At 49.6% G+C, this 24,142-nt stretch overlaps 10 protein-coding genes across 10 annotated transcripts; 2 read left to right on the plus strand and 8 right to left on the minus strand.

The window, feature by feature from the left end:
* Nucleotides 1-117: 117 nt before the first annotated feature.
* Nucleotides 118-1,146, minus strand: BKA67DRAFT_531258 (Alpha/Beta hydrolase protein; the record flags this gene model as incomplete). Its single annotated transcript, XM_046099358.1, has 1 exon — nt 118-1,146. The coding sequence occupies one exon, from the start codon at nt 1,144-1,146 to the stop codon at nt 118-120; it is 1,029 nt and encodes a 342-aa protein (XP_045965322.1).
* Nucleotides 1,147-1,490: 344 nt separating this feature from the next.
* Nucleotides 1,491-2,717, minus strand: BKA67DRAFT_550436 (uncharacterized protein). Its single transcript, XM_046101656.1, has 2 exons — nt 1,649-2,717; nt 1,491-1,581 (listed from the first exon to the last, which is right to left on the minus strand). The coding sequence occupies exon 1, from the start codon at nt 2,294-2,296 to the stop codon at nt 1,856-1,858; it is 441 nt and encodes a 146-aa protein (XP_045965323.1). The 5' UTR covers nt 2,297-2,717; the 3' UTR covers nt 1,491-1,581; nt 1,649-1,855.
* Nucleotides 2,718-3,586: 869 nt separating this feature from the next.
* BKA67DRAFT_531260 (S-adenosyl-L-methionine-dependent methyltransferase) lies at nt 3,587-4,971 on the minus strand (the record flags this gene model as incomplete). Its single annotated transcript, XM_046099359.1, has 4 exons — nt 3,587-3,653; nt 3,707-3,929; nt 3,993-4,412; nt 4,533-4,971. The coding sequence occupies 4 exons, from the start codon at nt 4,969-4,971 to the stop codon at nt 3,587-3,589; spliced, it is 1,149 nt and encodes a 382-aa protein (XP_045965324.1).
* A 2,806-nt stretch (nt 4,972-7,777) lies between these two features.
* On the plus strand, nt 7,778-9,667 carry BKA67DRAFT_687488 (uncharacterized protein). The gene is made up of 2 exons (XM_046109054.1): nt 7,778-8,569; nt 8,628-9,667. Exons 1-2 carry the CDS (start codon nt 8,070-8,072, stop codon nt 9,508-9,510), a joined length of 1,383 nt encoding a protein of 460 aa, XP_045965325.1. The 5' UTR covers nt 7,778-8,069; the 3' UTR covers nt 9,511-9,667.
* BKA67DRAFT_550451 (PHF5-like protein) lies at nt 9,668-10,915 on the minus strand. Its single transcript, XM_046101657.1, has 2 exons — nt 10,479-10,915; nt 9,668-10,400 (listed from the first exon to the last, which is right to left on the minus strand). Exons 1-2 carry the CDS (start codon nt 10,493-10,495, stop codon nt 10,085-10,087), a joined length of 333 nt encoding a protein of 110 aa, XP_045965326.1. The 5' UTR covers nt 10,496-10,915; the 3' UTR covers nt 9,668-10,084.
* BKA67DRAFT_550453 (pinin/SDK/memA/ protein conserved region-domain-containing protein) lies at nt 10,916-12,385 on the plus strand. Its single transcript, XM_046101658.1, has 4 exons — nt 10,916-11,070; nt 11,126-11,582; nt 11,645-11,713; nt 11,766-12,385. The coding sequence occupies exons 1-4, from the start codon at nt 11,057-11,059 to the stop codon at nt 12,168-12,170; spliced, it is 945 nt and encodes a 314-aa protein (XP_045965327.1). The 5' UTR covers nt 10,916-11,056; the 3' UTR covers nt 12,171-12,385.
* A 220-nt stretch (nt 12,386-12,605) lies between these two features.
* Nucleotides 12,606-13,243, minus strand: BKA67DRAFT_654328 (uncharacterized protein; the record flags this gene model as incomplete). The annotated part of the gene is made up of 2 exons (XM_046106541.1): nt 12,606-12,695; nt 12,752-13,243. 2 exons carry the CDS (start codon nt 13,241-13,243, stop codon nt 12,606-12,608), a joined length of 582 nt encoding a protein of 193 aa, XP_045965328.1.
* A 1,094-nt stretch (nt 13,244-14,337) lies between these two features.
* Nucleotides 14,338-16,131, minus strand: BKA67DRAFT_509093 (major facilitator superfamily domain-containing protein; the record flags this gene model as incomplete). The annotated part of the gene is made up of 3 exons (XM_046097208.1): nt 14,338-15,456; nt 15,529-15,762; nt 15,850-16,131. 3 exons carry the CDS (start codon nt 16,129-16,131, stop codon nt 14,338-14,340), a joined length of 1,635 nt encoding a protein of 544 aa, XP_045965329.1.
* A 2,203-nt stretch (nt 16,132-18,334) lies between these two features.
* Nucleotides 18,335-19,569, minus strand: BKA67DRAFT_78247 (uncharacterized protein). The gene is made up of 3 exons (XM_046109431.1): nt 18,977-19,569; nt 18,651-18,922; nt 18,335-18,597 (listed from the first exon to the last, which is right to left on the minus strand). Exons 1-2 carry the CDS (start codon nt 19,447-19,449, stop codon nt 18,808-18,810), a joined length of 588 nt encoding a protein of 195 aa, XP_045965330.1. The 5' UTR covers nt 19,450-19,569; the 3' UTR covers nt 18,335-18,597; nt 18,651-18,807.
* A 1,442-nt stretch (nt 19,570-21,011) lies between these two features.
* Nucleotides 21,012-22,915, minus strand: BKA67DRAFT_510057 (uncharacterized protein; the record flags this gene model as incomplete). The annotated part of the gene is made up of 3 exons (XM_046097295.1): nt 21,012-21,085; nt 21,136-22,440; nt 22,510-22,915. 3 exons carry the CDS (start codon nt 22,913-22,915, stop codon nt 21,012-21,014), a joined length of 1,785 nt encoding a protein of 594 aa, XP_045965331.1.
* Nucleotides 22,916-24,142: the final 1,227 nt, after the last annotated feature.

The raw sequence follows: 24,142 nt of genomic DNA on the forward strand, positions 1-24,142 counted from the left end.
AATGCAACAGATTGGTTGGAATAAGAAACCTGTTCAAAGCTTCAAAGGAACAACACAGTTTCATTCGACCGTTGTGACTTGACCAAAACAGTAGCGCAGGCCCAAGCTTGAGCATCGTCACAACTTTCCCTTGACTTTGTCGCCTAGAACACTCTCCAAAAACTCGCCAATATACTTGTTGATGGTCGCAGGGTCTTGCCACATAGCCCAGTGTCCAACGCCCAGCGCAACCTCCTTCTTGAGCCCAGCCTCGAACCACTTCTCCGTACCATCTGCAAGACTTGGCGGCAGCGCGATGTCCTTCTCGCCCATGACCACCATCGCTGGAATCTTGAACTTGAAGCCGCCCTCGATCTGCGTAAAGGGCTTCTCCTCCTCGTAATTGGCATCGCGAGTGCGGTACCAGTTTGTTGGACCGTGCATACCGTTTCGGCTGTACTCTTGTACATAGAAGTCCACCATCTCCTGCGACATGATCTTTGCCTCACCAACACCGTCCATGTTCTCTTCAATGAGTCCCTTTTCGGCGCTGAATATCGCGCCGTTCGGGCCCGTACCTCCGTACATGCCGTTGAGGAACTGTCTCAGCCTCTCCGGGCTCTTGTTGACGATGTTCTCGGCGACGGGGCTCGCAAGCTGAAGTTGGTACTTGAAGCTCGGCACCTTTTGTACCAGAGCCTCGAGAGGAATATGCTGAGGGTTGGGGGGCATGAATGGCACGTTCAGCGCGAACACTGCAAACGCCAGGTCTGGGTGCCACATGGCCAGACGCCACACGACCATGGCACCCCAATCGTGGCCACCGAGAATGATCTGCTCGCCCTTGCCGACTACCTGCTCCACCAACTCCTTGAGGTGGCCGCTGATCTTCTTGAATGTATACTCGGCCTTGTCGGCGGGTGCTGAAGTCTTGCCATATCCGAGCATGTCAGGCGCAATGACGCGGAGGCCAAGGGAGGTCAGGAAGGGAATCTGGTAGCGCCATGCCATGCCCAGATCGGGCCATCCATGCACGAGCAGAATGGTAGCTACTGGGTTGTCCGGTGTTGCGAGCATATAGTGATAATTGTAGGGCCCGATCTTAGCGTCCAAGTGCTGAACGCGCGGGTCACCCGGCTTCAAGCTGTCAACCTGCGATGATGCCATGATGTATGAATTATAGCCGTATTTGAGTAGAGCACAGATGAAGGTGAGAAGAATATGAACTACAGGAGTCAAGTCGAGAACAAACAGCTCAAGAAAAGATGAGTTCTAAGGCTTGCAATATAAAGTGACCAATGCCACCGGAGGAACTTCCGTTTTAGATAGGTCCGCAACCTTTTGTATTGTAGGTGAGTGAGTACCGGCCGAGGTTCCTGCACTGAGGCGGGTCGTCCGATGTCTAGAGGGTGGGGCACGCGCCGAGAAAACCGCCCCGTCTGAGACGACATCATATTTTTATCAATGTCCGTCGGTGATTTTACATAATCCGCGCTCACTAATCTTAACAAGATCGTCTGTAAGCCGGAAGAGGCGGTGTCCAACGATTCTGGGTCGTATGATCTCTACTCGTGCGCCCGGTTTGATACACCACACATCATGGTAAGACACGCAACGTGAAAACTGAGGCCCCCCAGTCAAAGTCAGCAGGTATCCTAACTCAACAGAGGGCACAGCACTTTTGAAGTTGGCAATAGGCAACTACGGTAGGAGCCGCCACTTGCAAGTTCACCCTTCATGAATCTCACGAGATACACAAAGGATGACATCTAAATAATGGCTATTTTGCCAAGCTGCATCACGATGAAACGAGACATCGCGCCCAAGTTCAGGGGATTCTTTTGACGCTACGCGTGGAAACAGCTGTGATTTAAGACTAGTCGTCACGTCTTCGATATTTCTTTCGTTTGGTCTTGATCCAACCTGATCTCGTCAGGCCTCTGATGAGCGAACTTATAAAAGACTCAACCGGCCCGCCCTCTGGGTCTTCCGAGAACTCGCTCTTGGCCGCAACATAGTCTCGCGAGCGTTTCTTCTTGACCCAGCTGGAGTCCTTCACCGGATGGTCATCTGCATACGGCTGGTGGTGATATGACTGGCTATAGTATGGTTGATCATAAAAGTGGCCGTAATCGTATTGGTTATATCCATGGTTGTTATGGTGATGATCGAGGTATGATTCCTGCGGCTGTAGGAATGCCCGGCGCAAATCGGATCTTGATTGAACATATCTGACACCCCTCGGGGGTGCGTCAGCGGGGCTGTAGTAGTCAGTAGTCCGATAGGGATCTCGCGAGCTCAGGAAATTTCGGCGCATTGCGGGCTCGGACTGGTGGTATTTGAGCCCCTTCGATGCAGCAGCAAACGAGTCGTTATATTCGTTGTGGTAACTGGTTGGGATTGACTCTTGCGACCTCAAGAACTCCTTGCGCAACTCGGTTGTGGACTGACGATAGCGTACGCCATTTTGAATTCTAGCATCAACGGTGTCGCCCGCCGTGGCCTTCTCACGATTTCTCGCGACTTCTGCTTTCGGTATTCTCTTGCGTGGAACACGCTCACTTCCGCTATAAACCTTGGCTTCTATTGATTCCTGCGACCTCAGAAAGGATCTATTCGATTCTGGCTTCGATGGGCTGTATACGAAACATTTCTCGATGGGGGCGGCGGTTGCCTTTCGAGCGGGAATGGTATCCTTGCGCGAGGTCTTGGCATTGGTCGTTCTCTCCTTTTGATAGGTTCGATCTCCTTTCTTGTCGATCTCACCGAATTCGTCACGTCTGTGCCTTGATGTATACCGCGTGACACTGGGGCCATCACTTTTATAAACTTTCTCATTGCTCTTCGTATTATACCTACCCATAGCATCCTCAAGAGTCCCAACGATCGTCTCCTTCTTTTTTAGAACAAGTCTGCTAGGCTGATCTGTTATCGGCGCGATTCTGCTTTTATGAGGGTCACTAGGGTCTGCTCCCGTATACGCAAATCTCACGCTGATGGTATGTTAGCATGCGGTACGCGTATCCAGTGAAGCAACTACACGAGTCCGTATCGATTCGGCGCCGTTTGTGCCACGGGTAGGGTGGATGGTTACCTCTTTTGCGTGCGAACGGATTTGTTGTTGTCGGACTGCTTCAAACATGATTTTGATCCCTGGCGCATTTTTTCTGGAAGTGGTAGAAGTATTTACAATTCTACTTTGTAGATGGAGTTGATGAACGATAGTTTCATCACGCCACAGATTTTCTGACGAGAACGTTTTTATGATTTAAAAGAACAACACGATTAGCTAGAACTCGAGGTTCGAGATTAGGGGAACCCCATGATGGAGTTTCAGCCCAAGGATTGAGTTTGGAACATGTCTTGAGCCTCGCAGAAGCCACCGAATGATTAAAGTGCTGTCAAATGAGCTTAAGTTCGCGCAGCGTGTTTCTTCTCCTTCAAGTGAGACCTCGATCATATGCAGAATGCCATTAAGACGATTCAAAAGTTCGCAAGAAGCGGGTTTTTGACGGATTGTGTAATCATCGCTCACAAACCGAATATAACCCCATCGAATCCGAACTATAGCTAGTCCGTTACAACAACTGTGAGACGTTATGACGTATCACAAGCTTCCAGAAGCAGATGGTCTGGCTTCCCACGGATACGGCTTCCTTCCATATACACTATACCTAAAAGGAGTCAGTTTCAGTGTAAACAACTAGGCAGTCATCTGGTCTCGTACCAGGGCGTGTAGCCACGAATATTTCCGTTCGTGACCTCATCTCTTGTGGCTTTTATGAACCTGTCAATTTCCCCAGGCGCCATGCCCGCACCGCGTAGCATTTTATACCCGACTCCACGTAAGCCTGAGAGGTAATTAACCCGCATCCATGTGCCAACTAATTTCGCTTTCAGATCCTTGGGCCATGGGGCGCAGGCTACCTTGAATTTCTCTTCGACCACATCTGCAACTATGTGCCCAATACTTCAGTTATCAGGGTTTTCTTTCAACATCAGGACATACTCACATCCAATACCGATTAGCCAGTCTCCGTAGTTTTTGGCTTTGTGTAGGTCAATTCCGTGGGCTGCTGCTCCAATAGCATTCTGATTAAACCATCGTTTCAGGTATGATCCTTCGACTCTGTCGTCTCGTTCCGGTCCATCTTCGCTGAGCAGATCCATATCAGCGTCCTGGAGCTCAATCCACCCACCTGGGTTCAGGTATTGAAACGCTTGCTGCAGGAGACGTTTCGGATCGCGAATCGCAGTCACAATCATCCTGATGTGAATATAATCGAACTTGTAGCTGTACATCCAATCCTCTTCACAATCGAACTTCTCAAATAGGCAGTTGGGCACATCCGGGACTGGTTGTATTTGACTCAAGTCGGTCCCTACGACAAATGATGTGGGATTGGCCCGAGCGAACTCCAAAGCCCAAATACCTTATAAGATTAGATATCAGCGTCACTCTTTACATAGAATTATGATAATATTTTCCGCACATGAATTATACACACAAATGTCAGTGCAAAACTAACAAAAGAAAGCTCAAGAGTACTGACCAGTTCCAGTTGCAACATCAAGGACGAGTTTCGGCGCTTTGGGCAGCGGCGCAAGCGAGAGTCGACCGTCCCATAAATGTGCCATCATCGCGTGCTGGAAGTCCAACCGATCTTGCTCGGCACCGTCATTTGGTAAGAGGTAGCTAGTAAGACCTTCTTTGTATCCGTGGTAAGTTCGACCAGACTCGCCAACAATTGATCCCTCTTCTAATATTGAAGCGCCTGATCTCTCCCGATCAAGCTCTGGGTCGCTGAATTGAGTGATAATGGGATTTAGCTTCTGCGTGCTCCAATTTGCAAATGGCTGTTGTTGCTGAGTCGAGGTCATTGGGTGGCCATCCGTTCCCGATAACTGCGATGGTAGTGGCAATAACGCCTGACGTTGAGATTGAGATGCAGTTTGGTCAAGAGGTTCTGGGGCGAAAGCATGTCTCGACATAAATTGGTCCGCTGGGAATTGCTCAAAATAACTCACGGCTTCGGCCGGAAATTGTGTATAGCCCTGGCATGGCGCGCTTGAACTCTCCTCAGACCCAAGCTGAGAAGAGCTCGAGTTGTCAGGCCTCCATGAACCGTCCCCACAATCTTCTTTTTTCATCTTCTTATACTCTTATGCTATAGCGGATGAATCAGTGATCACAAACTGCAATTGCCCAGGAGACTACTCTGGACCCAGTTGAGACGTGCCGTTTTGTCCCGGTTTCCTTGAGATACAAAATGAATAATATTATGTTTGAGCGGGGTTACCTGCCAATTTGCCGCAGCGACGATGTTGTATCTCACGTTGAGCCCAGCTGCCAGCAAATGAGAAACATTCCCATACAGTTGGGTTAAAAATCAGGACCAGATTGGTGAGCTTGTGCGTGATGCGGGTCCAGCATTGCAACCCTTGTAATTGCCATACATTCGCATATGAACACCACGTTTTGACATTGGGCAATGTACGAATTTCCATTTAGTCTGTGTGATCATATTTTCTACTCAAAGTTTCTCCAGTCCCCATAACAACTTTGATCATTTTTCTAGCATCTGTCGATGAAATGTTCTGGCAATTGCGTTATTGAGAGACGCCTAATTGATTACACGACATTGAAGACAGTAATGGAAGCAGAGCAAAGAGAGCGATGGCAGGAATCTACACATATAAGCGCTGGGCAAGCACCAGTGTTCAAGATAATATCAACTTATTGGTGGTGGATTGGCAACCGACAAACACTGTCCACATCAAACATCTGCTCACCCTGTAGTGGCAGATCACCAATTCCTGTTGACAGATTCCTTGCAAACAACAATTCGAATTTATTCTCACAACGACGTATTTAATAATTAAATATCAAAATATCGCCCTTATCGTGCCAGCAGTGGCTGATTTAGTATATGGTGTTTTGCAATTGCGTTATAGTCTACCAGTTTCTATCACTGTTCGTTGCAAATTCATAGATGTAAACCCAGGTAATTTCTGGGATTTGCTTCTATACATGCTTATATGCATCTCCGGATCCCGCCTTGCTGCTGTCGACCTCGAAATGAGTGTCCTCAGAGATAAGCAACTCAAGCCTGACGCATCCCACCATTAAATATACGAGAAGGTGCGTGAAGCCGTGCAGAAGCACTCAATCTTGCAAGGGAATGTCCACGTCGACAGGGATGAGGAGATCGTCGCACAGGCGTTGTGCAAACCTTGGCAAGAGGTTTTTCTGGACTTGACGATTTTAGATTCGTCATGTTACAGATTCTACCATGACATGGACCCCCGTGTCAAAATATGGCTAAACACTGAAAGGACAACTGAGGTGTTGTTGAGATAAGGGACCCGTTGTAATGGAACCGATGATTCTTATATCTAGGGTGTTCGACTTCGAAGTATGTCAGAGGATAAGTTTAATGGACCATAAGTGCGCTTCAAACCATACTTTATACACTACGAGTACTTAAATCTCTTTGTCAAGAGGGTTGATAAAGATCTAGGTTTCGTCCACATTTGTCTCAAATCACACCAACAAGGGGCTATAGTAGACACAGCTTTTTCTGAACAAACTCCGTTCTGACTGTATGTCTCAGGAGAGCTTTATAGCTAGATCAAACCAGGAAGAGACTCAAAGACTTATAGGTGTGTATCAACATAAGCTACTCCACATTGCATGGATCCGGTATCTCCTTGAAGCATTAGCCAGTGACGATTTTTCTCAATTGAAGTCATATTATTTCTCTTCTCCGGATTTCTCTCGAGTGACTTCTACCCATTTATCTCATTCTGGAGTCGCTGGCTCATTTCAAGGCGTGTCGAAAGCGTTTTCAGACACACGGCCCTATCCTTGCAGGACGCCATCTACTCTATGACCTTGCCTTCATCCATGAAACCTTCTTCGCTGCCACAATCATCTGGTAAGACGACTTCAGCCGATCCATCAGCACGCTGCTCCCACAAATTGCGGATGTGAAGTACACGTCCACTCGCGAGAAAAATTTCATGATGCCAGATCGCACTCTCGCAAAACTCTTTGGGGCCTACAAGCTAAAAGACTTCCCACTCATCACTGGTGATGGACCATGTAGGGAGAATAGGATGGAATAAGAGAGGCTCTGCGGATATCATGGCCGCAGGGCACCGCGCATGATGCCGGCTATGATAAAAGGGTGCACAAGTCTCGGTGACGGAGAAGTGCGAAGATCGGACCTAGCAAGAGCGGACGAGTGTAAGAATAGTGATATGTTACACTATACGGACCCGTACATTATAATCACATGTAGGAGTGGATATTAAAGGAGGCTTCGTCGAGGGCACAGAGACGGAGGAGGGCTCTGAGGCTGTCCATAAAAAGACTCGGGTAACATCTTTCTGCGGATATGACTGTTGTCTACGGACGTACTTCAACGTCTACGTTGCAAATGGCCCAGGAATCGTGTCTGAGAGATATGTGGCATAACTCTGCTATAGCATGTCTTGTATAGGGTATTAGATCTGATGATTGAGAATTGAGGGATCTACTTAGATTAGGGATCACATGGATGAACTCCAGTGACTTCCCCAGGAAATTAGGGGGTCGGGCAGGTTAGCGTTAGTGCTGGTGGGGCGATTCCAGGCTGGACAACGGTCAAGGTTACAGCCACTTGCAACTTACCAGGGAAAGAATGTGGAGGAGATTTGGCAGAGCAGCCCCATGTTGGCCGACGTACCGAGGCTAGAAACGTAAGAAAGCTGCACGACGGCAGACCGCAATCACCGAATTGCTCTCAAAGCTTCCCGAGCTGCTGGTGTTGCTTGCCAGCCCACATGCCAGCCCCGACCTTTGACTTGCGTGCTCTATTTGGGCGTTGGCAATAACCTCGACGACAACAACAACAACAACAGCAACAACAACAACAAGCAGTCCCTCTTATTCGCGACTGCGGCCTATTTTCTTTTGTTTATAATTTATCATGAGACATGCCACGGTGTATTTGCTTGGAGAGACATAATCAATTGCTTGGGAGGATTTGGAACTCACGATAATTAGTGGGACGATAAACAACAGAACATTTTGGCAACCCGACACAATGGCCCTCAACAATGATTCCTACACGGCGACACTCAGTCCGACGTCAGAGCCGGGCTTCCCCTCGCATCAACATGTCTTGTCCAGCTCAATCAGCTCCTTGTCATCATCCACGTTGACCCGACCGACACCTAACCACATCTCAAAAACATACCGACAGTCCTCGCAGCTGTTCCTCACGCGCCGCTTACCCGAGGCCCTCTCCACAATATCACCACTTATCACACCACCCTCGTCTGAGGATGCAGACGCAGCACTGAACGAGCCTGCGCCCATTGCTAGAGCCAGCAGGTCTACGCGCATCAAGGTGTGGAGCCTGTATCTCACAATACTCAATGCGGTCCTGGAGCTCGACCCGGACGAGGGCAAAGATGCCTTCGGCGTGCAGGAATGGAGGGCCTTGTGCGCCAAGGTACGAGACGGCGATATTTGGGAAGATGTCGTGCAAAACGGCTACCACGGCTCCGAAGGAGATGTCGACTCGGACGTGGTAATCAACCTGTAAGTCGGACTATACTTCCTGCAGGACTGTGTGTGAGGGGATCTAATGAGTCGGCAGAGCTACGCTTCTTCTTGCACATGCGCGGACGCAAATACTGAACCAGAAGAGGTTAGAGAACTACCTCGCCGCGTCCCAGCAGCCGAACCTCGATCTATCACAGCGACTGGAAGCAGCAGGATCCCCGCGGCTCTCTTCCAAGAGTCGAAGGTCACCGTCCAAATCCAAAAGAGGTGCCAGTGGCGCCGACACACCCAGGGACTTGAATGCCAGGGTTAAGATCCTGGAGCTTTACACCTTGCACGTCTTACTCCGAAATAATGAGTGGGATTATGCTCGTGAATTCATCAGCGTGTCATCGGTGCTCGACGAAGAGCGCAGAGACGCGTTCTTGCAAGCACTGCAAAGTCTACAGGAGGAGCAGCAAGAACAAGACCGCAGAGAACAGGAAGAAAAGCAAAGGCAAGACGATCAACTTCAAAAGGATCTGGAAGAGGCCCGGCGACACAGAGCCGAGAACGAGGCCAGAGAACGAAAGCGGCTAGAGGAGGAAAGGGCAAAGCGGGAGGGCAGCGAGATCGATTATGGCATCGAAAGCACACCAAGTGCCAACGGGTCATCAAGCAAAAGAAAGCCAAAGCGAGCCGACTCCTCTGCACTGTCGAGGCCAAAGCCGCCTGCCAAGGGCAAGGCAGCAGCACCTCCGGGCCTCGGTGCCAGGGCTGCAACGATCTTCACAAACTTGCGGCTGGTGATCGAACAAATGGGCACATCTTTCAAGACGAACCCAGTGCTGCTCATGCGCTTCGTCGCATTCCTTGTGGGGTTGCTAGTGATGTTTGGCAATCGAAGGATACGCGAGAGGATAACGAGAGTCCTTGGGACTGGCTGGAATAAAGTAAAAGCTACTGCGGGAATGGGAGTCAAAGTCAGCTACATCTGATGCAATCTATCCTCGAGACAGAGACAAAATGAAGGAGTACGTATTCTGTGTATTTATTGCATTGGGGCCTGGCGATCATTGGAGGAGCAAGGCGCGAGGGGCAAGATGCAGACTTAGGACATCTACTTCATTCGATGAACATTATCACTTTTTTTCTTCTTCTTTTCCCCTTTTCCCTCCCCGCAAATCCTGAGTCTTTGTGTCTCTTTGCCAAAACTTGCCACGGTCATAGTCGCGTGATCGAGCACATGCCACTTTGAATATACCCTTCGGTCTCGAGGCAAATCAGTACCCGATAAATGCCAGATAAATGTTGGTCAAGCTCCGAAACACCATTTCATCATTGATGCCTAAATTTTGGGTATCGAGCCGCGGCTACGTGTGAAATCAATCTCTAGAACCCCTCAAAACTCCGCAAAATGCATGACCCATCAGATCCCACGACACAGTGTTTCCTGTGCCTGCCGTGCGCATGTACGTGTATACATCGTGTACATCATGTCGTCCACGGACAAAATATCTCGTCTTGAAACAGAACCACCCAACCCCGGCCCCGGCCCCGGGCCCCTCAGGTCTAGTACGTGGCGCCGCGGTTCGTCTTCTTCTGGTAGAACAGGTCGGTCCTCGAGCTTCCGAGGTTGATGATCTTGGGGCAGCCGTCCCGGTCCTTCTCGAGCCGCGTGCACTCGAAGCAGTAGAAGGCGTCCGAGATCCCCTCGCCGCCGCACACGACGCACTTGTTCTGGTAGTTGCCGAAGGAGCACTCGTCGCAGATGCGCACGAGCGTCGTCGGCCGCACGTACGAGTCGCACACGGGACACTTGCCGTCGCACTTGTCGCAGAGGCGCCCGATGGCGATGCCGGGCTGCTTGCGGCACATTACGAGATCGCTGCGGAGGGGGAAAAGGAGGCAGTTTAGCCGGCTGTCTTGCTTGGACAAGAAGAGGTGGACGGGATTGAAGACTTACGGATGATGGCGCGACATTTTGGGCCGTCGTTTTTTTGGGAGCTTCTGAGGGCGTGTGTGGTTTTTGGCAGGTTCGGGTTGTTGGTGTTTGAGATGGTGATTTCTTGTGTGAAAGAGCGTGCAAGGAGGGTAGAAAGAAATAAAATAAAAAAGGCAAACGTGATTTCTCAGCCTTGCCACTGTCTTCTGTAATGTAGAATTCTTTAGATCTCTCGAACCTGGAGAGGATGGATGTTGGAGCTATCCTGGATGACTGGCATAACTGGCATAACTGGAAAGCTAACTGCACAAATGATAGCTCGCTGCATAAGAGTGGCGTAAAGCTGCACAGCTGGAGAGTGGGGTTCTGTATTTGTGGGGCTCTGACCTGCATACGGAGTGATCCGTAGAGACATAAATAAAGTAACTTACAATCCATATATCTACGCGTGTCCTCAGCCTTGTGAGATGTCGCTGAACTCAGTCACCATTTTCAGTGTTTCATACAAAATACGACATCAATCTGCACACTGATATCGCCCGACACCACCCCCCCTGCAGATATCCCTGATCTGTAGTTGAGCTCTGCATGCAGTAGTCATGGCCACCGATGAGTAAGTTCATCTGCGCAGCATCTCCGCACCATTATTGGCTGATAGTCTCCGCCAGCACATTAGTACAGGATGCGCCAGCTCAGCAGATCACTTCGAAACCCGATGAGTCCGACAGCAAGGCATCTCCCAACCCTCAGAAGCGGAAGGCATCTTCACCTGCACCCCACCATGGTAACGACGACTCACAGTCACCCAAGCGCCAACGCCGCGAGTCGGAGGCAACCCGTAATGGCGCGGCTAGATCACCGCCTGCGCCGGCAGCGCCCCTCGATCGTCGACAGGGTGCTACCGTGGAAGAGAAGAAGCGAGGAAAGCGCTTGTTCGGCGGTCTACTGAACACCCTTAGTCGAACCAACGATAGCTCCTCTCAGCGGAGAAGGAGCGAGATCGAGCGCAAGCAGCAAGCAAAGGTATCACAGCAGAAGGCCGAGGATGACAAGCACCGCGAGGCGAGACTAGCAAAGCTCAAAGCTGCGCGACAGCGGGATCAGATTGAATGGGAGGAACAAGTCGTAGGTGCTCTACACATTGCGACTTCACTCCGGACTTTTGGCTGACGTACCGTGCCTGACAGATGCGAACAAAACACGGCCATTTACTTGACACGGCTCGTTTTCTGCAGACAAGATCAGAACCCAGGATAGTAGGCCGCATCTTCTCCATCACCCCTCAACAAGCATGCTGACATCGTGTAGTACTATCTTCCTTGGGATCTTACGGAAGATCAAGAAGATCTCATCAAGGACCAGGTCCACGATGCAGAAGACTTGACCGAGAGAGAAACCCGTGAGTTCAAGCAAAGGAAAGACCAGAGACTGACAGCCCTTGGTATTTCTGTAAAGCCAATCGCTGAGCCCGACACTGCCCCGCAAATACCACCGTCCCATGGAGAGCACGTTTCCGAGGATGTGGAGAAGACACCGGGTAAAGTTGACGCGGATGCCTTGCCCTCTGACCCTTCGCAACCTCAAAACACCACCGAGAGTACTAATGGAAACGATTCCGAGCACACCAGCAAGGCTGGTCAACATCAGGATAAGGATGCTGATGAGGCCGGAGACGTCATGGTAGAAGGTGACGAGGATACTGTAATCTATTGAATTTTGAGCCCAATCCTTTAGGTAGGCTCGCGATACCCAGTTTTGCTCTTGTGGCTCATGATGGTCATGTAAGTTGGCAGATCAGTCTCTTAGTCGGCAACATATAGTAATGATATAATGACAACCGTTGTGTGTGCGCTTCATGATAGTAAAAAAAAGAAAAAGTCCCTGTTTTGTTCAAGTAATACGAAATGTAAGGGAATAAGGTTATGTCCAATAATCTGATCGTCTGATGAGACCATGCGGTTTCCAGCTAGGAAGTTCCAAGAGCCTCCCAATTGTACATCAGTCAATAGAGTTATGGTGCCTGACTTGGCATGCCCAGCCCGACGAAACATACTTGACCATCAGAACCAATTATTGTACTTAATTAAGCAGTAGCAAACGCATGCGAAAGGAATTCGGATATCATAACAGACACCCAGGCCATTCCTATCATGAAGCGGTCACCTCGTCTTCTGTGACAGCGTCGCTTGCGCCAACCTCTCCCGCTGTCGTGTGATCCTCGGACGCAGAACCAGTATCCTTGTCCATGTTTTGTTTCCGTCAGAAGTCTCCTTGGGAATGGAAGTTTGTCGTACTGGATAAACCGCGGGGACTGTCAACGAACACGCATCGTTCACGTCATTGGTTGGTTTTTCTTTCGCCAGGATCTCCGCCATCGTGGTGAAGACTGTGTTGTTCCATAGCCTCGAAGGTTCCATCTCGTCGCCTTCCTCTTGTCTGCCCGTCGGCGCTTGCGTGCCTGGTGGGAGAGCAGTTGTTTCGCCCTTGACTCTTGCAGTTTCAGGGACGATTGCGGGTATGAATAGCGAGACTAAATTTCTGACACATTCATGGGTCAACTCATGCTCATCTGGTATATCTTCATTAACTTTGCAGTTATCTTCAGGTAAATATGCATACTCCGTTCTGTTCTTGTCGTCTTGCGCATCGAAATCCGCTGACATCCAAGTGAAGACATTTCTAGTTACTATTTCCAACACATCATCCCCGAAACCAAGTTTTCCATAGTCGACTACAATGCTGTCTGAGCTTTGGAACTGCCCGGATTTGGCACGAAGGACCACCATCGCGCTCCTGTCTTGCCGAGGTCCGGATACCTATCTACAAATGTACCCAGTAGCACAAGTGGGTTTTAAGCCTTCTCGGAATCGAGGAATGCAAACGTATCTTGGAGCTAAGCCCCGCAAATATTGCAAGATACATCAGGCTCGAAGAAGATACTACTCAGGCGAGTATAGAGATTGGTATATGGTGACTCTCCTCTTTGACATCATAAGGAAACAAAATTGATGAACGCGGACGGGGAACAAAGGCGATCGTTGGGTGGTATGAAGCCACCCGAACGACTATCTCTTCCTCAAATGCTTCAAAATCGCAAAGTCCTCGACTGTTTGGCCAAGTGTTTCTGCCTTTCATAGTGACTGTATTGGAGAAGCGGTTGTCGACTGCAACGCTCTCTGGAAAATATGGGTGGTTTGGAAATGCCGAATAGAGGCTCGCGACTCGATCTGAGTACTTGTTTCTTGCGGCAGTATCTCAAAGTGCATTCCACGTACGGTACCCTCTCTCGTGCATTGCCTTGAAGGCATGTTAACTAGGAGGAACTGCGTCTTGCATGTCATTTTAGAAAAGCATGCCCAGGTGATTCGTGAGCGAAATCCGTGCACGTTCGATCCGAACTCATGAGATCCATTGCGAATAGGATAATGGGTGATTATAGGATGTGGGGCAGTGATCGACCCCCGGAGACAGAGGCCCTGAGATCCAATAATTAGTGGAAAAAATAGTGGGATAGGACTCCGTAGTCAGTGGATCGAAAGCCAGTGGGAGGTTTCCCCACAGGCGTTTTCCCCTCTAACGCACGGAATAAATGAACTAAGCCTGCTAATGTTATAGGTTAAACGTTAAGGTTAAAGAAAGTGGAAAGCAAAATAAGGTCCGAGTTAGCACCTATATATGTATAACACGTAATACATATAGCTTGATTAGTTCAAAGCCATAAGTAGACTAAAAATAAATAGTGACAAAAGGAAGAATGGAATAGAATAGGTGACACGCTCGAAAGAAAGATTGTTTTTACATCCCATCCTCACCTGCCGGCTCACTTCCTCATCGCCTGCCATTGAAAGTTGCCAAAGTTGTGACCCAATCTTCTCTACAATTACTGTGGACGCAAGGCTCCCTTCTCCGAAAAGCTCCACCGGCCCTGGATGTACTGTCGCACGGTCCTGCCCCAGAATGCCACTGGCACAGCGACAAGTCCCATGACCGCCAGCAATCCCATCCAGACGTAGCTCTGAGGCATGATATGCACGCCCCTGACCCAAGGCGTGAGTTTCAGTCCCAGGATGAAGGCGACGGCGTTGGCGGTGAACAAGACGGACGACAGCGCCGCAGATGCCCAGCGCGGGAACGCCTCGGTCACCCAGAGCGCCGTCGCGACGTTGCCCGTGTTGTAGCTAATCATGCTGAGCGTAGCTGCGACATATTGCCAGAGCGGCGACCACTCCCTGTCCACCGCGACGGCAGCCATACCAACACTTAAACAACCGGCTATAGTCGGGATCGCGAAGCCGGGCAGGTAGACCTCGGCGTGGCGGACACCTCCGCTTCTCAAAGAAAGGTATTTCGTAAGCCATGCCGTGGTCGGTCCAGAGAGAGGAAGTGCAAGGAGCGCGCCTATAGCGCCGCTGACGCCGAGATAAGTGTTGATCAGACCACTATTCCCTATCCCGACGAAGCCCATGAGTGCGCCTGGCTGGAGCAAGTTCAGGAAGATGACGGTCCCCAACAGGCAGGCATTGAGCAACGAGACCCAGAATATGAGCGGGTTGATAAAGCAGAAGGGCATCTGTGCAAATGTAGCAAGCATCGACCACCATTGTGTGCCCTCTGCTCTCCGTATCTTGAGCTGGTCGAACCAAGCACTGCGTAATGGTGCTTCAGGTAGAGGCTTCATGCCTCCAGTCTCATGAACGAGGAACCAATCGTCGTAGATCCGTACCTTTTCTGTACCGCTCTGTACCAAGACACGCCCGTCGAAAGCAACAGGTGGCCGGATGAAATAGGTCTCCGGAACGAAGCAGATGACTAGTACTAGAGCTATGAGTATTACAAGGAACCATATCTCGTAAATCGGTCGCCAGTCAGTGGTAATCTCAGTGATGAGAGGCAACGGAAGCGTAAGGGCCTTGATGATTACTGATCCCACACACCAGTATAGAGACAAGGCATACGGTCTCTCATGGATGAAAGTAGCATCGAGGACCATCGTAAGACACTTCAAAACAAAACGAATTAGCTTTTGAACCAAGTCCTCGAAACGCATGAAGCTGAAAAACGGTAAGCGTACCATACTGATCGCACCAGCAACTGCGAATCCTTGCAAAGCAAAAGCGACTAGTAATTGGGCGAAGCTGCCTGCAAAGCCCGCCCACAGTGTCGAAGCGGCCGCGATCGCTGCTGACATGATGACGACAGGTCGGCGACCAATAGCAGTAGAAAGTGGGATGTTGACGAGATACCCTACAGCCATGAACAAGGTCATCGTTGAAGGCAACGCTGCGACACTGAAGGGAGCCGTGTTCTGGCACCAATGTCAGCTATGCTCGAAAAAGAAAACCCTCGGATCTTGCATGGTATGATATAGAAAACAGTCGAGGCAATTTCATACCTCTGTACCGAATTCACTCTGGAACGCTGGCATGAGTGTGCCAGGTATATTAACCAAGAATGACGCCACCACGGAATAGAACTCCAGACTGCAGAATGCAGCAATTCGGCGAGCCCAGCTCCACGCCAGTGGATCGCGTGGTGACTTGCTGGGAATCGGCAACCGCAGAACATTGCCAGCGGACGAGATCATAAACACGCTTCCGGGAACATCTAACGAGGCATGCTTCGAGGCCTTGTAGTCCGAAGGCGCGAAGTATGAGGACGATAGCCGATGAGCCATGGCGGGGACGGTGAAGAGTAAGGGAAAATGTGTGTGTATTGGAATTAAGCGTATATTTTTTGGGTCTTTTTCGTTGGATTTGCTATAGTACACGCGAAAGCCACAGGTTGTGGTTTCGCTCGGTGGAGTAGGCGCTGCCTATTGTGCTGTGGAGTTTAGATCTAGATGCTCGAAAGACATGTGGACACATCTTGTAGATATATGAAATAGGATGTGGTGTGTTCGCCATCCTGACCTCCCCCTGCGATTGCCGAGCGAGAGCCAAGGAAAATGATTTCTGTACTATGCAAAACCTTTCCCTGATGTCCCGGCGAGAGACATGGTTGACCGTTGTTCGATACCAGTGATAAGGCAGAAAATTCCTTGGCCGTTCACTGAATCCCCAAGGATTGTGGAGTTGAATCGAAATGATTAATCAGCTTTACCCTGAGCGTGCCTGTATTTAGAGTTTGACAGGGCCAAAGTACGACACAACGGTCTGGCCTATGCACGCAGCTATACCCCAAAGATCTGTGTCCGGGGTACGGTGCAGGGACAGAAAGTTGCGCCAATACGATTATGAAACTCATCGAGCGGCCCCGGGCATGCCGCAATGCTCAATTTCTATCACTAAGCGGAATTTGACTTTCGGGTACCAATACACGAGTTGCAGAAAACTCGCGGTTTCGTGGCTGCCTCCCGAAGCTTCCGACGTGTCTTTCGAATTCTAGCTACGACCAACTGCCGGAAGGGGATTCGCAAGATTAGTTGAAATTCAACAGTTTTCGTTCTTGTCAGTAGCCCTATAGAGTATAGTCGAGTGAGCTGCCAATTCTTCAAAGTTGTCTTGAAACCTAAACTACGCCATTTTGGTCTTCAAAGCTAGCGGATGTACCCGCGACGCCCAGAGCGGCATCTGCAACAACAACAAGGGTAGCTAAACCGACGTGTGTAATTCAAATCGTCGTCATACATTATGTCTCTCTAAATTTGCGTAACAAACAAACTACCGGTCTGTCGTAATAGATAGCTATCACTCGGTACTGGAGCCACCGGAGCAGAACGTGTGTGAAACTGCAGTTCTAGTTACGAGGAATTTTGACGGCCCACTCAAAAGGGACATCCCCTCAGTCCATTTGTCCTTCAACAAATCACGACTATAATAGAAGCCACCTCGACAAAGGTGGAGACTTATGGTGTATACCAACAGAAATTGTGAATTAGTGAGGTGTCAGTAGCTTAAAACTTCTAGAGATCTACGTTGTCTGCCCTATCTCCCACACGCCAGACAAACAGCCCCCCATACCGTCAACTTCTGCAGGTAGTACCTTTTGGCTTTGTGGATAATGACCAGGTCATGGGTGGGATCCCTGTTTGTGGCTTGATCCAGGGCGGGATCTACAATATTGAATCTTAATAGCATCTTGAAGCCTTGAAAATATCAAACTCCAGGCAATTGGACACGTTGCCCTGACAAGGTTCATGAATAGAAAGCATATGGTGGTCAAGTGATTTTGGCCGTTTCGCAAGGGCCGTTGCTTCGCTGTCGGATGGCTCGGTAGTTTCGTTCATTTCATGCTGCAGTGACTATTCAATACTTCTAATATGATTCTGTGATCGACCTTCACAACGCCCCCCGTTATCAGGTATCCGATTATGTCAGTCTGCCCGCTATGTCCGCCTGCGACCTTCTCCAAGTACCAACGCCAAATCCTGCGCAGTTCAATGTCTCTATCTAATTCTCTTCTAACCTTGATTGATATTGATCTTGTACTTTCGCGCTGCTTATGTCTAAGAGCGGTCATGACGTAAGTTTCTGCAGCGCAGATGGTTGAATTGTTATACCCACGCAACGCTGGCTTTCCATCGCCAGGCAGTTGTAAAACGGTGATCTACATACTCGGCTCCTTTATCGACAGAGTTGTTTTGCCTTTTTATGAACTTGAGCCTTTTTCCCTTGCTCACAGATGCTTGTTCATTTGTGTCAAATTACTGTGTGGTCGTATTGCGCATTGCTTGCATGGTCTCTTCCTTCGCAGCTAGGATCCCAGACGAATACTGACCTGTGGTAAGGGTCCCCGATATGGAATGTCATAGGGACATGGAAGCCATCAAAAGGGGACTGGAAATCGGTGGCGTCGTTGTCAAAGCAATGCTCATCAGCAGGCAGCGGCACACGGTTCAAGCTATTTGAACACATACGATCATCACTACTAGACAGGACTTTGCCATCTGAAATGTTGGAATGTTCGTGCTGCTTCGATCTGCTGCTGCAGTAGCGATCCAGTACTTTGGGTGCAAGCTTGTAGAAAACCTCGACCGCACGCTCTCGTACTCGTTCCTCAAAGATATCAAGCTCATCGGCGATTTCTGATTTCAACTCATCTCGGAGCAGTGGCGATAATTCTCCGCAGATGTAGTCCCTGTAGCCCTGTAGGTTAGGCTCTTGGTTTGCATCCGGAAACTGATTCTGCTCGTGCTCGTAATCTGCCGTAGGATAAGTTACTAAGAATGTATAGGATATAGTACAACGAACTTACACGGCAGGGGTATAATATCGTCATACGGGAACAGAAGCCGGAATATGTCCGCCCTTTTAGCTTCTCTGGTAATATGATTTTCTTGTCACTTTCTAGACCTCAGTAACTCCTCGATGTCCTCATCAAAGCCTTCAGTTGTGTCAGTTTGCCGGACCATTCATGGCTGGGCTGCACGAGCATGGTTCTGAAGAGTCTTCATGTCATCAAACACATCGAAGCATCTTTGACATCTAAGTTTTGATGAGAAAGCATGCCTCCGATACAAGTATTCCCTGGAGTATGCATAAGTTGAATGGTAATATATCGGGAGGCTAATGTTAACGTACTTCAATCGAGATATGGAATCCCACCCAGGACCGCAGCAGGCGTTGATTGTACTGTGCTTTGTGGGATCTTTCTTGTAATATGGACAAGCGAGTTTGCGCTCCCTGGTAACCTCGAGGCCTAATTCGGTGGCTGTTTTGCGTTTCTTAGAACGTCCATGATCCATGCCTGGAGCTGGATACGAGTCTCCATTTTCTGGCTCGGGAGTACGCTCTTCAATCATTTGGCCCAAAGAGCTCGGTGGCATAGGCACAGTCTGAGACGTGGAATGATGGCTCGCCGCATCCTGCGATGCCAGCGTGAGTGTAGGTAGATTGAAAGTTCGCTGAGATCGAGGCATGGTATATTCCGTGAGTAGCTGAAGTACAGCACTTGTGATAATCTCAATTACGAAATCGTATTGCCAAGGAATTGAACGGAAGGACAAACGTAATGCCTGGCTGTACCTGGTCAATGAAGTTACTGGCGAAGACATGTTAGAAGCTAGATGGCATGTGCCACAGTTGAACTAGAAATTTGAAAGAGAAAGATTTAAAACCAGACTTCGCGATAGCACCATAGGGAGTGAGTGGCAGATCGATGCAACTTCACTCCTCATGGGGGGAATGATCAAACCGTCGGTGGACACTGCTTTGAACCTCAATAAAGTAACACAAAACCTCAGTGAAGCTGGGTAGTGTTGGGATTTGTGTGCACCTTACAGCTGACCAATAAAAATGGCTTGGGAGACATTGAAGGTTTTGGGTCAAGCTCATAATATATTGGAGCAACCATGGCACTTACACAAGTTGTGCGGACTGACTGAGGCAGAAGCAAAGGGCAGGCGAGAGATGTCACGTGTGGTATCACATGCCAGCGTACATGTTATTTCTCATATTTACTGTCTGGCTGAACGACTCGGACAAATCTTTTGTAATCACAATCAGTCTGGCTCGCGGTTGACGCAAGGCTCTTAAGAATCCTGGTTTTGTTGCCTTGCTGTCACCATCTTGCAAACCATCCTCTTTGCACGCCCGTGAGGGGGGGAGCATGGCGTGATAGGCGGCTTCCGCAGAGTAATTCAGTGCGCGAACCAATTCAATATTTGCCACTGCACACACACCTTGTAGGAATATGAGTTGTCGCTTCGCCCGCCATGGTTATAAGTGCACGACTTGTGGTGTTATTAGCGTAAAAATGTCAAGATTCTGCCCACAGTATCATCTTAATAATCGGGTTTCTTCCTGCATCTTCTTCCCTCCTCCTCTCCTTCTTTTACCTCACACTAAATGCTCCTTGTGGTTACTTGTACCACATAAAGTTCATAACCCTCCTACATAGTGTAGGCAAATTACCAAGGAGTTCGACATGCATCTCGAGGCAACTGCGCTAGTACAAGCGAGTGCGCTGGAGATTATTATGCGCTTTCGCGTTGAGTTTTCAACAAAGAGTGCGGAAATTCAAACCTAGCATATGCCGTGGCAGCTTAGGATTGGGCCAATGGCAGACAGCACTGAACAACGCTGATATAACGACATTCCATGCTGCTACTGGGTGAAGACACTTCATTGCCGGCAGCGGTGAAGCCAACCTACCGTTTGGCATGTATATTTCATGTGAAACTGTACAAAAACATAAAAAAAAGGGTTGCTAGAGCAATACAACAATATATTGAGATGATCGAGGGGTCATGGTCACGTGGCCAGCGACGTGTTATGGTACTTAGCCAGCTCGTCGTTAAGAATATGGTTAAAAGCGGCCTCCCCTCTTCAGCGCAACAACAATCAAGATTGTGACCCTTACACGAGCGCCGCATTGAACATAAGATAATTTATTAAGCAGATACTGTACAGAGATAGTGTCCTCATTGCTTACCCAAGAGTGGACGACAACTCTCAAGCGCCACACGCTCCAGTGACCTGTCTATACGTGACCCATTGTCTATAAGATTTTACCCCTAACTCCTGACAGTAAGAGTACCATGGAAGCGAGGCAGCATCATATGGTGCCTTTTCTTAGAATGGCCGTTGTACTGTCTTTAACACTGCTTTTTATGCTTTACTCACGGGATACATCCCGGCCATAGACCTTAGCCTTGATCCAGTCCAAGCACACAAGCACTCGGTTACGAGCTGTCAATTGTTAGTAGGCTTCACCCAGATGGAGCGGCGCGAGGACTTACTGCTGAAGCACATGCTGAGGTAGGCACTTCGCCAAAAGTAATAGGTTAACTTTCCACCAGCTGCGACATTGCCGTTGAACCAAGCTACATCAGCGACAGCTCTCTCGCTACCAATATAAGCCAAGCTACCTTGGTGAGAGTAGTGGAAAGGTTGGAGATCTTTAACGCGACGGAGCTTGCGCTCCGCAGCTTCGATTTGCTGGGCGGCCTCGGCGGCGTTGCCGGGCTTGATGTTCAATCCAGAGCTCAGATCGCGGATCTCGCTCTCAAGGGCCTCAGTCTTTGCCATGTTATTGAACAGACGAGCAAGGAAGGCACCCTCCTGAGCAGCGACCTGAGCAGTAGGGGCATATCCGGCAACGGCACAATCTCCGACGGCCCAGATGTCACGGGAGCCTTGGACGACGAGATACTCGTTCACAGCCAAACCACGTCTGGAGTCCTTCTGGGCGGGGATTTGTGACATGAGGTCCTTCACGATAGGTCGCAAAGCGTTGCCGGTGGCCCAAACAAGGAGACCGTAGGGGATCTTGAGAGTGTCCTTCTTGCCGTCAGGGCCAGTAAAAGCAGCCTCGATGTACTTGTCAGTAACATTCTTGACCATGGTCTTGGTCTTGATGTCGATTTTCTCCTCCTTGAACGTGCTTTCAGTGTAATCAATGAGCTGCTTGCTGAACATTGGCAAAACGTTGGGCAGGGCCTCAACCAGGGTAACCTTGAAACGATCGGCAATGTCGGGGATCAAGTGCTTGATATCCTGATCGAAGAAGTCACGCAATTCACCAGCAAATTCGACACCGGTAGGGCCACCACCGACGACAACCATGTGCAGAAGACGGTCGATCTCCTCTGGGTCCTGGTTCTTGAAGGCAGCAGTTTCAACACAGTCCATGATCTTGGTACGGATAGTCTGGGCGTCGCGGATCTCCTTGAGGAAACAACTGTGCTCGCGCACACCGGGGATACCAAAGGTAGCATTTTCAGCACCAACACCAATAACCAGCAAGTCGTAAGGAACCTCGGTCTCGTGGATAGTTCCCTTGACCTCACTGTTATCGGTGATCTTGACAATCTTGCGCGCGTGATCGATGTGAGTAGCTTCAGCTTCGTAGTACTTGACGGCGGCCTTCTTGTGACGCAGAATCTGCCGCACGGGCTCCATGATGGAGCGGTGCTCGATTTGACCGGTGGTGCATGACGGGAGTAGAGGGGTGAACAGGAAGTAGTTACGGGGCGAGATGACAACGACATTGTAGTTTTCGGTATCAAGTTTCTTCAGCAGGGCGACGGAACCCCAGCCGGTACCTTTCGGAAGCACATGTCAGCCAGTGTCGCGGGCAGCCGACTGGGCCAATGGGTGGTCAATTGACTTACCGAGAACAACCAAGGTCTTCTTGCTAGGGTCAGGGGCGAATTGGTCGTCAGGGTGTCGCGCATTGTAGCCATCATAGGCGACATATCCAATGCTGCCGAGAACGGAGAGATAGGTGAAGCGCCAGATCCATCTGAATACACGGATCTTGCGCTTCTTGACGGGAGCGGCAGGAGCAGAGTCGGCATATGTCCTCCTGAAGTGAGTACGGGACAGGATCTGGCTCTCGTTGTGCTTGTGTTGTGCTCTGGGGGTGGGTGGTGAAGCTAGGGGTGCTCTCCGGGCGGGTGACGTCGTCGAGATATTGGCGACTTTCGCGAAAGCTGCAGACACGGGCAGCTTCGCATGAGCTTTGGGGGTGAACTGAGCACCGGCAAGCCGGGCCAGAATCCTCGAGGATGAAGCCATCGCTTCGAAGGCGATATGCAAGTGCAATGGCCCAAAGAAGCAACTTGAGACAGAAGTTGGTGGTTTGGTTTAGTATGAGTGAGAAAAGGGCATCACTAAAATTTCAGGTGAGCGCAATTATCTGAGGTGAGTAATGTCATGCACCAGCTGGTGGAACCCAAATGGAGCTGGGAGCTGGGAGCTGGAACTCGAACTGACCCAGAGCTTTCTCAAGGTACTGGATACTCCGAACCTGTTAACGCACACACGTAGTGCTGATTAGCAAGCGACGCTGATTGGCGAGTGAAAAGCAACTGGCGGGCTGGGCTGGGCTGGGCTAGGTCCAAGAAATGGGAAAGTTCCATCGTGGGGTGGGTGCGCACCCTAAAGTGGTCATTGGTACCAAGTACTTACTTCGAGGGTCAAATTCGCCAACTTTTCTCTCTTTTTCTTTCTAGTGTCTCTGCCGTTCCCGCTATGCGAACTATTACAGGATTTTCGATGCTTTTTCTCCAGTCCTGTACACATTCAACCTACTGTATGGATGTATCCAACTATCTTATCTACATCTCCATCCCTCGTCTCTACAGTAGACTAGTGTCAAGTGATTAATTACTGCCCTCTGATTAGCCCTTTCCAACCAATTGACCAATTCGTTGACCTAGAGATGTTCCCTGCTACAAAACAATTGGTTGTTGGATGAAGCAAACTACAATTCATATATTGAGCTAGGACTGATGGCTCTCCGACAGCCAAGCATTCTTCGTGTTATCTCTGCGGATCCGCACAAGCTTTGATAGTCCAAATCATGTTCTTCGTAGAATTCAAACCCCGTTGCAACTGATGGCTAACCCGGCAACTTTCCAGCCTCGTCAACCTCGTGCGTTATCAGGGGCGCAAGAAAAGAAAAAAGATTCGGAACTTGCTCGGCGTCGTCGGCGTCTTTTGCGGGTCTCGTGTCGAGGCATTTGCGACGCGGTCGGGACTTGGCTTGGCACCTATCGCGCGAGCGTCTTGTGTCTGAAATATCATGATCCGAAACAGTTCTTCCATCTTGGTCAAATCGCTATCATTACGAAATTAGTGAGATCGTCTTCTTTACAGGTACAACGCGCCACTCGCGCCTTCCAGCCTTAGGACCTAGCTTTGGCAAGGTCTAAGAGATTACCGGCAGCACTTACCCATTAAGGTCTGGATCTTGTCCATACCCAAACGCTACTAGAACGGAAGAAGGGTGTCGTATTCTCC

Source organism: Truncatella angustata (genome assembly GCF_020726525.1).
Source record: "Truncatella angustata strain MPI-SDFR-AT-0073 chromosome Unknown BKA67scaffold_1, whole genome shotgun sequence".
Classification (NCBI taxonomy): Eukaryota; Fungi; Ascomycota; class Sordariomycetes; order Amphisphaeriales; family Sporocadaceae; genus Truncatella; species Truncatella angustata.

Excerpts from the sequence above, each read along its gene's own strand:
- BKA67DRAFT_550453 (XM_046101658.1), top strand. Across the intron at positions 11,583-11,644 it reads TTGAATGGGAGGAACAAGTC|ATGCGAACAAAACACGGCCA; the intron begins GTAGGTGCTCTA and ends CGTGCCTGACAG. Across the intron at positions 11,714-11,765 it reads CAAGATCAGAACCCAGGATA|TACTATCTTCCTTGGGATCT; the intron begins GTAGGCCGCATC and ends GACATCGTGTAG.
- BKA67DRAFT_550436 (XM_046101656.1), bottom strand. The coding sequence starts at position 2,296 with ATGCGCCGAAATTTCCTGAGCTCGCGAGATCCCTATCGGACTACTGAC.
- BKA67DRAFT_687488 (XM_046109054.1), top strand. The coding sequence starts at position 8,070 with ATGGCCCTCAACAATGATTCCTACACGGCGACACTCAGTCCGACGTCA. Across the intron at positions 8,570-8,627 it reads TCGGACGTGGTAATCAACCT|AGCTACGCTTCTTCTTGCAC; the intron begins GTAAGTCGGACT and ends ATGAGTCGGCAG.
- BKA67DRAFT_78247 (XM_046109431.1), bottom strand. The coding sequence starts at position 19,449 with ATGTCTTCGCCAGTAACTTCATTGACCAGGTACAGCCAGGCATTACGT. Across the intron at positions 18,923-18,976 it reads GATTCCATATCTCGATTGAA|GGAATACTTGTATCGGAGGC; the intron begins GTACGTTAACAT and ends TGCATACTCCAG.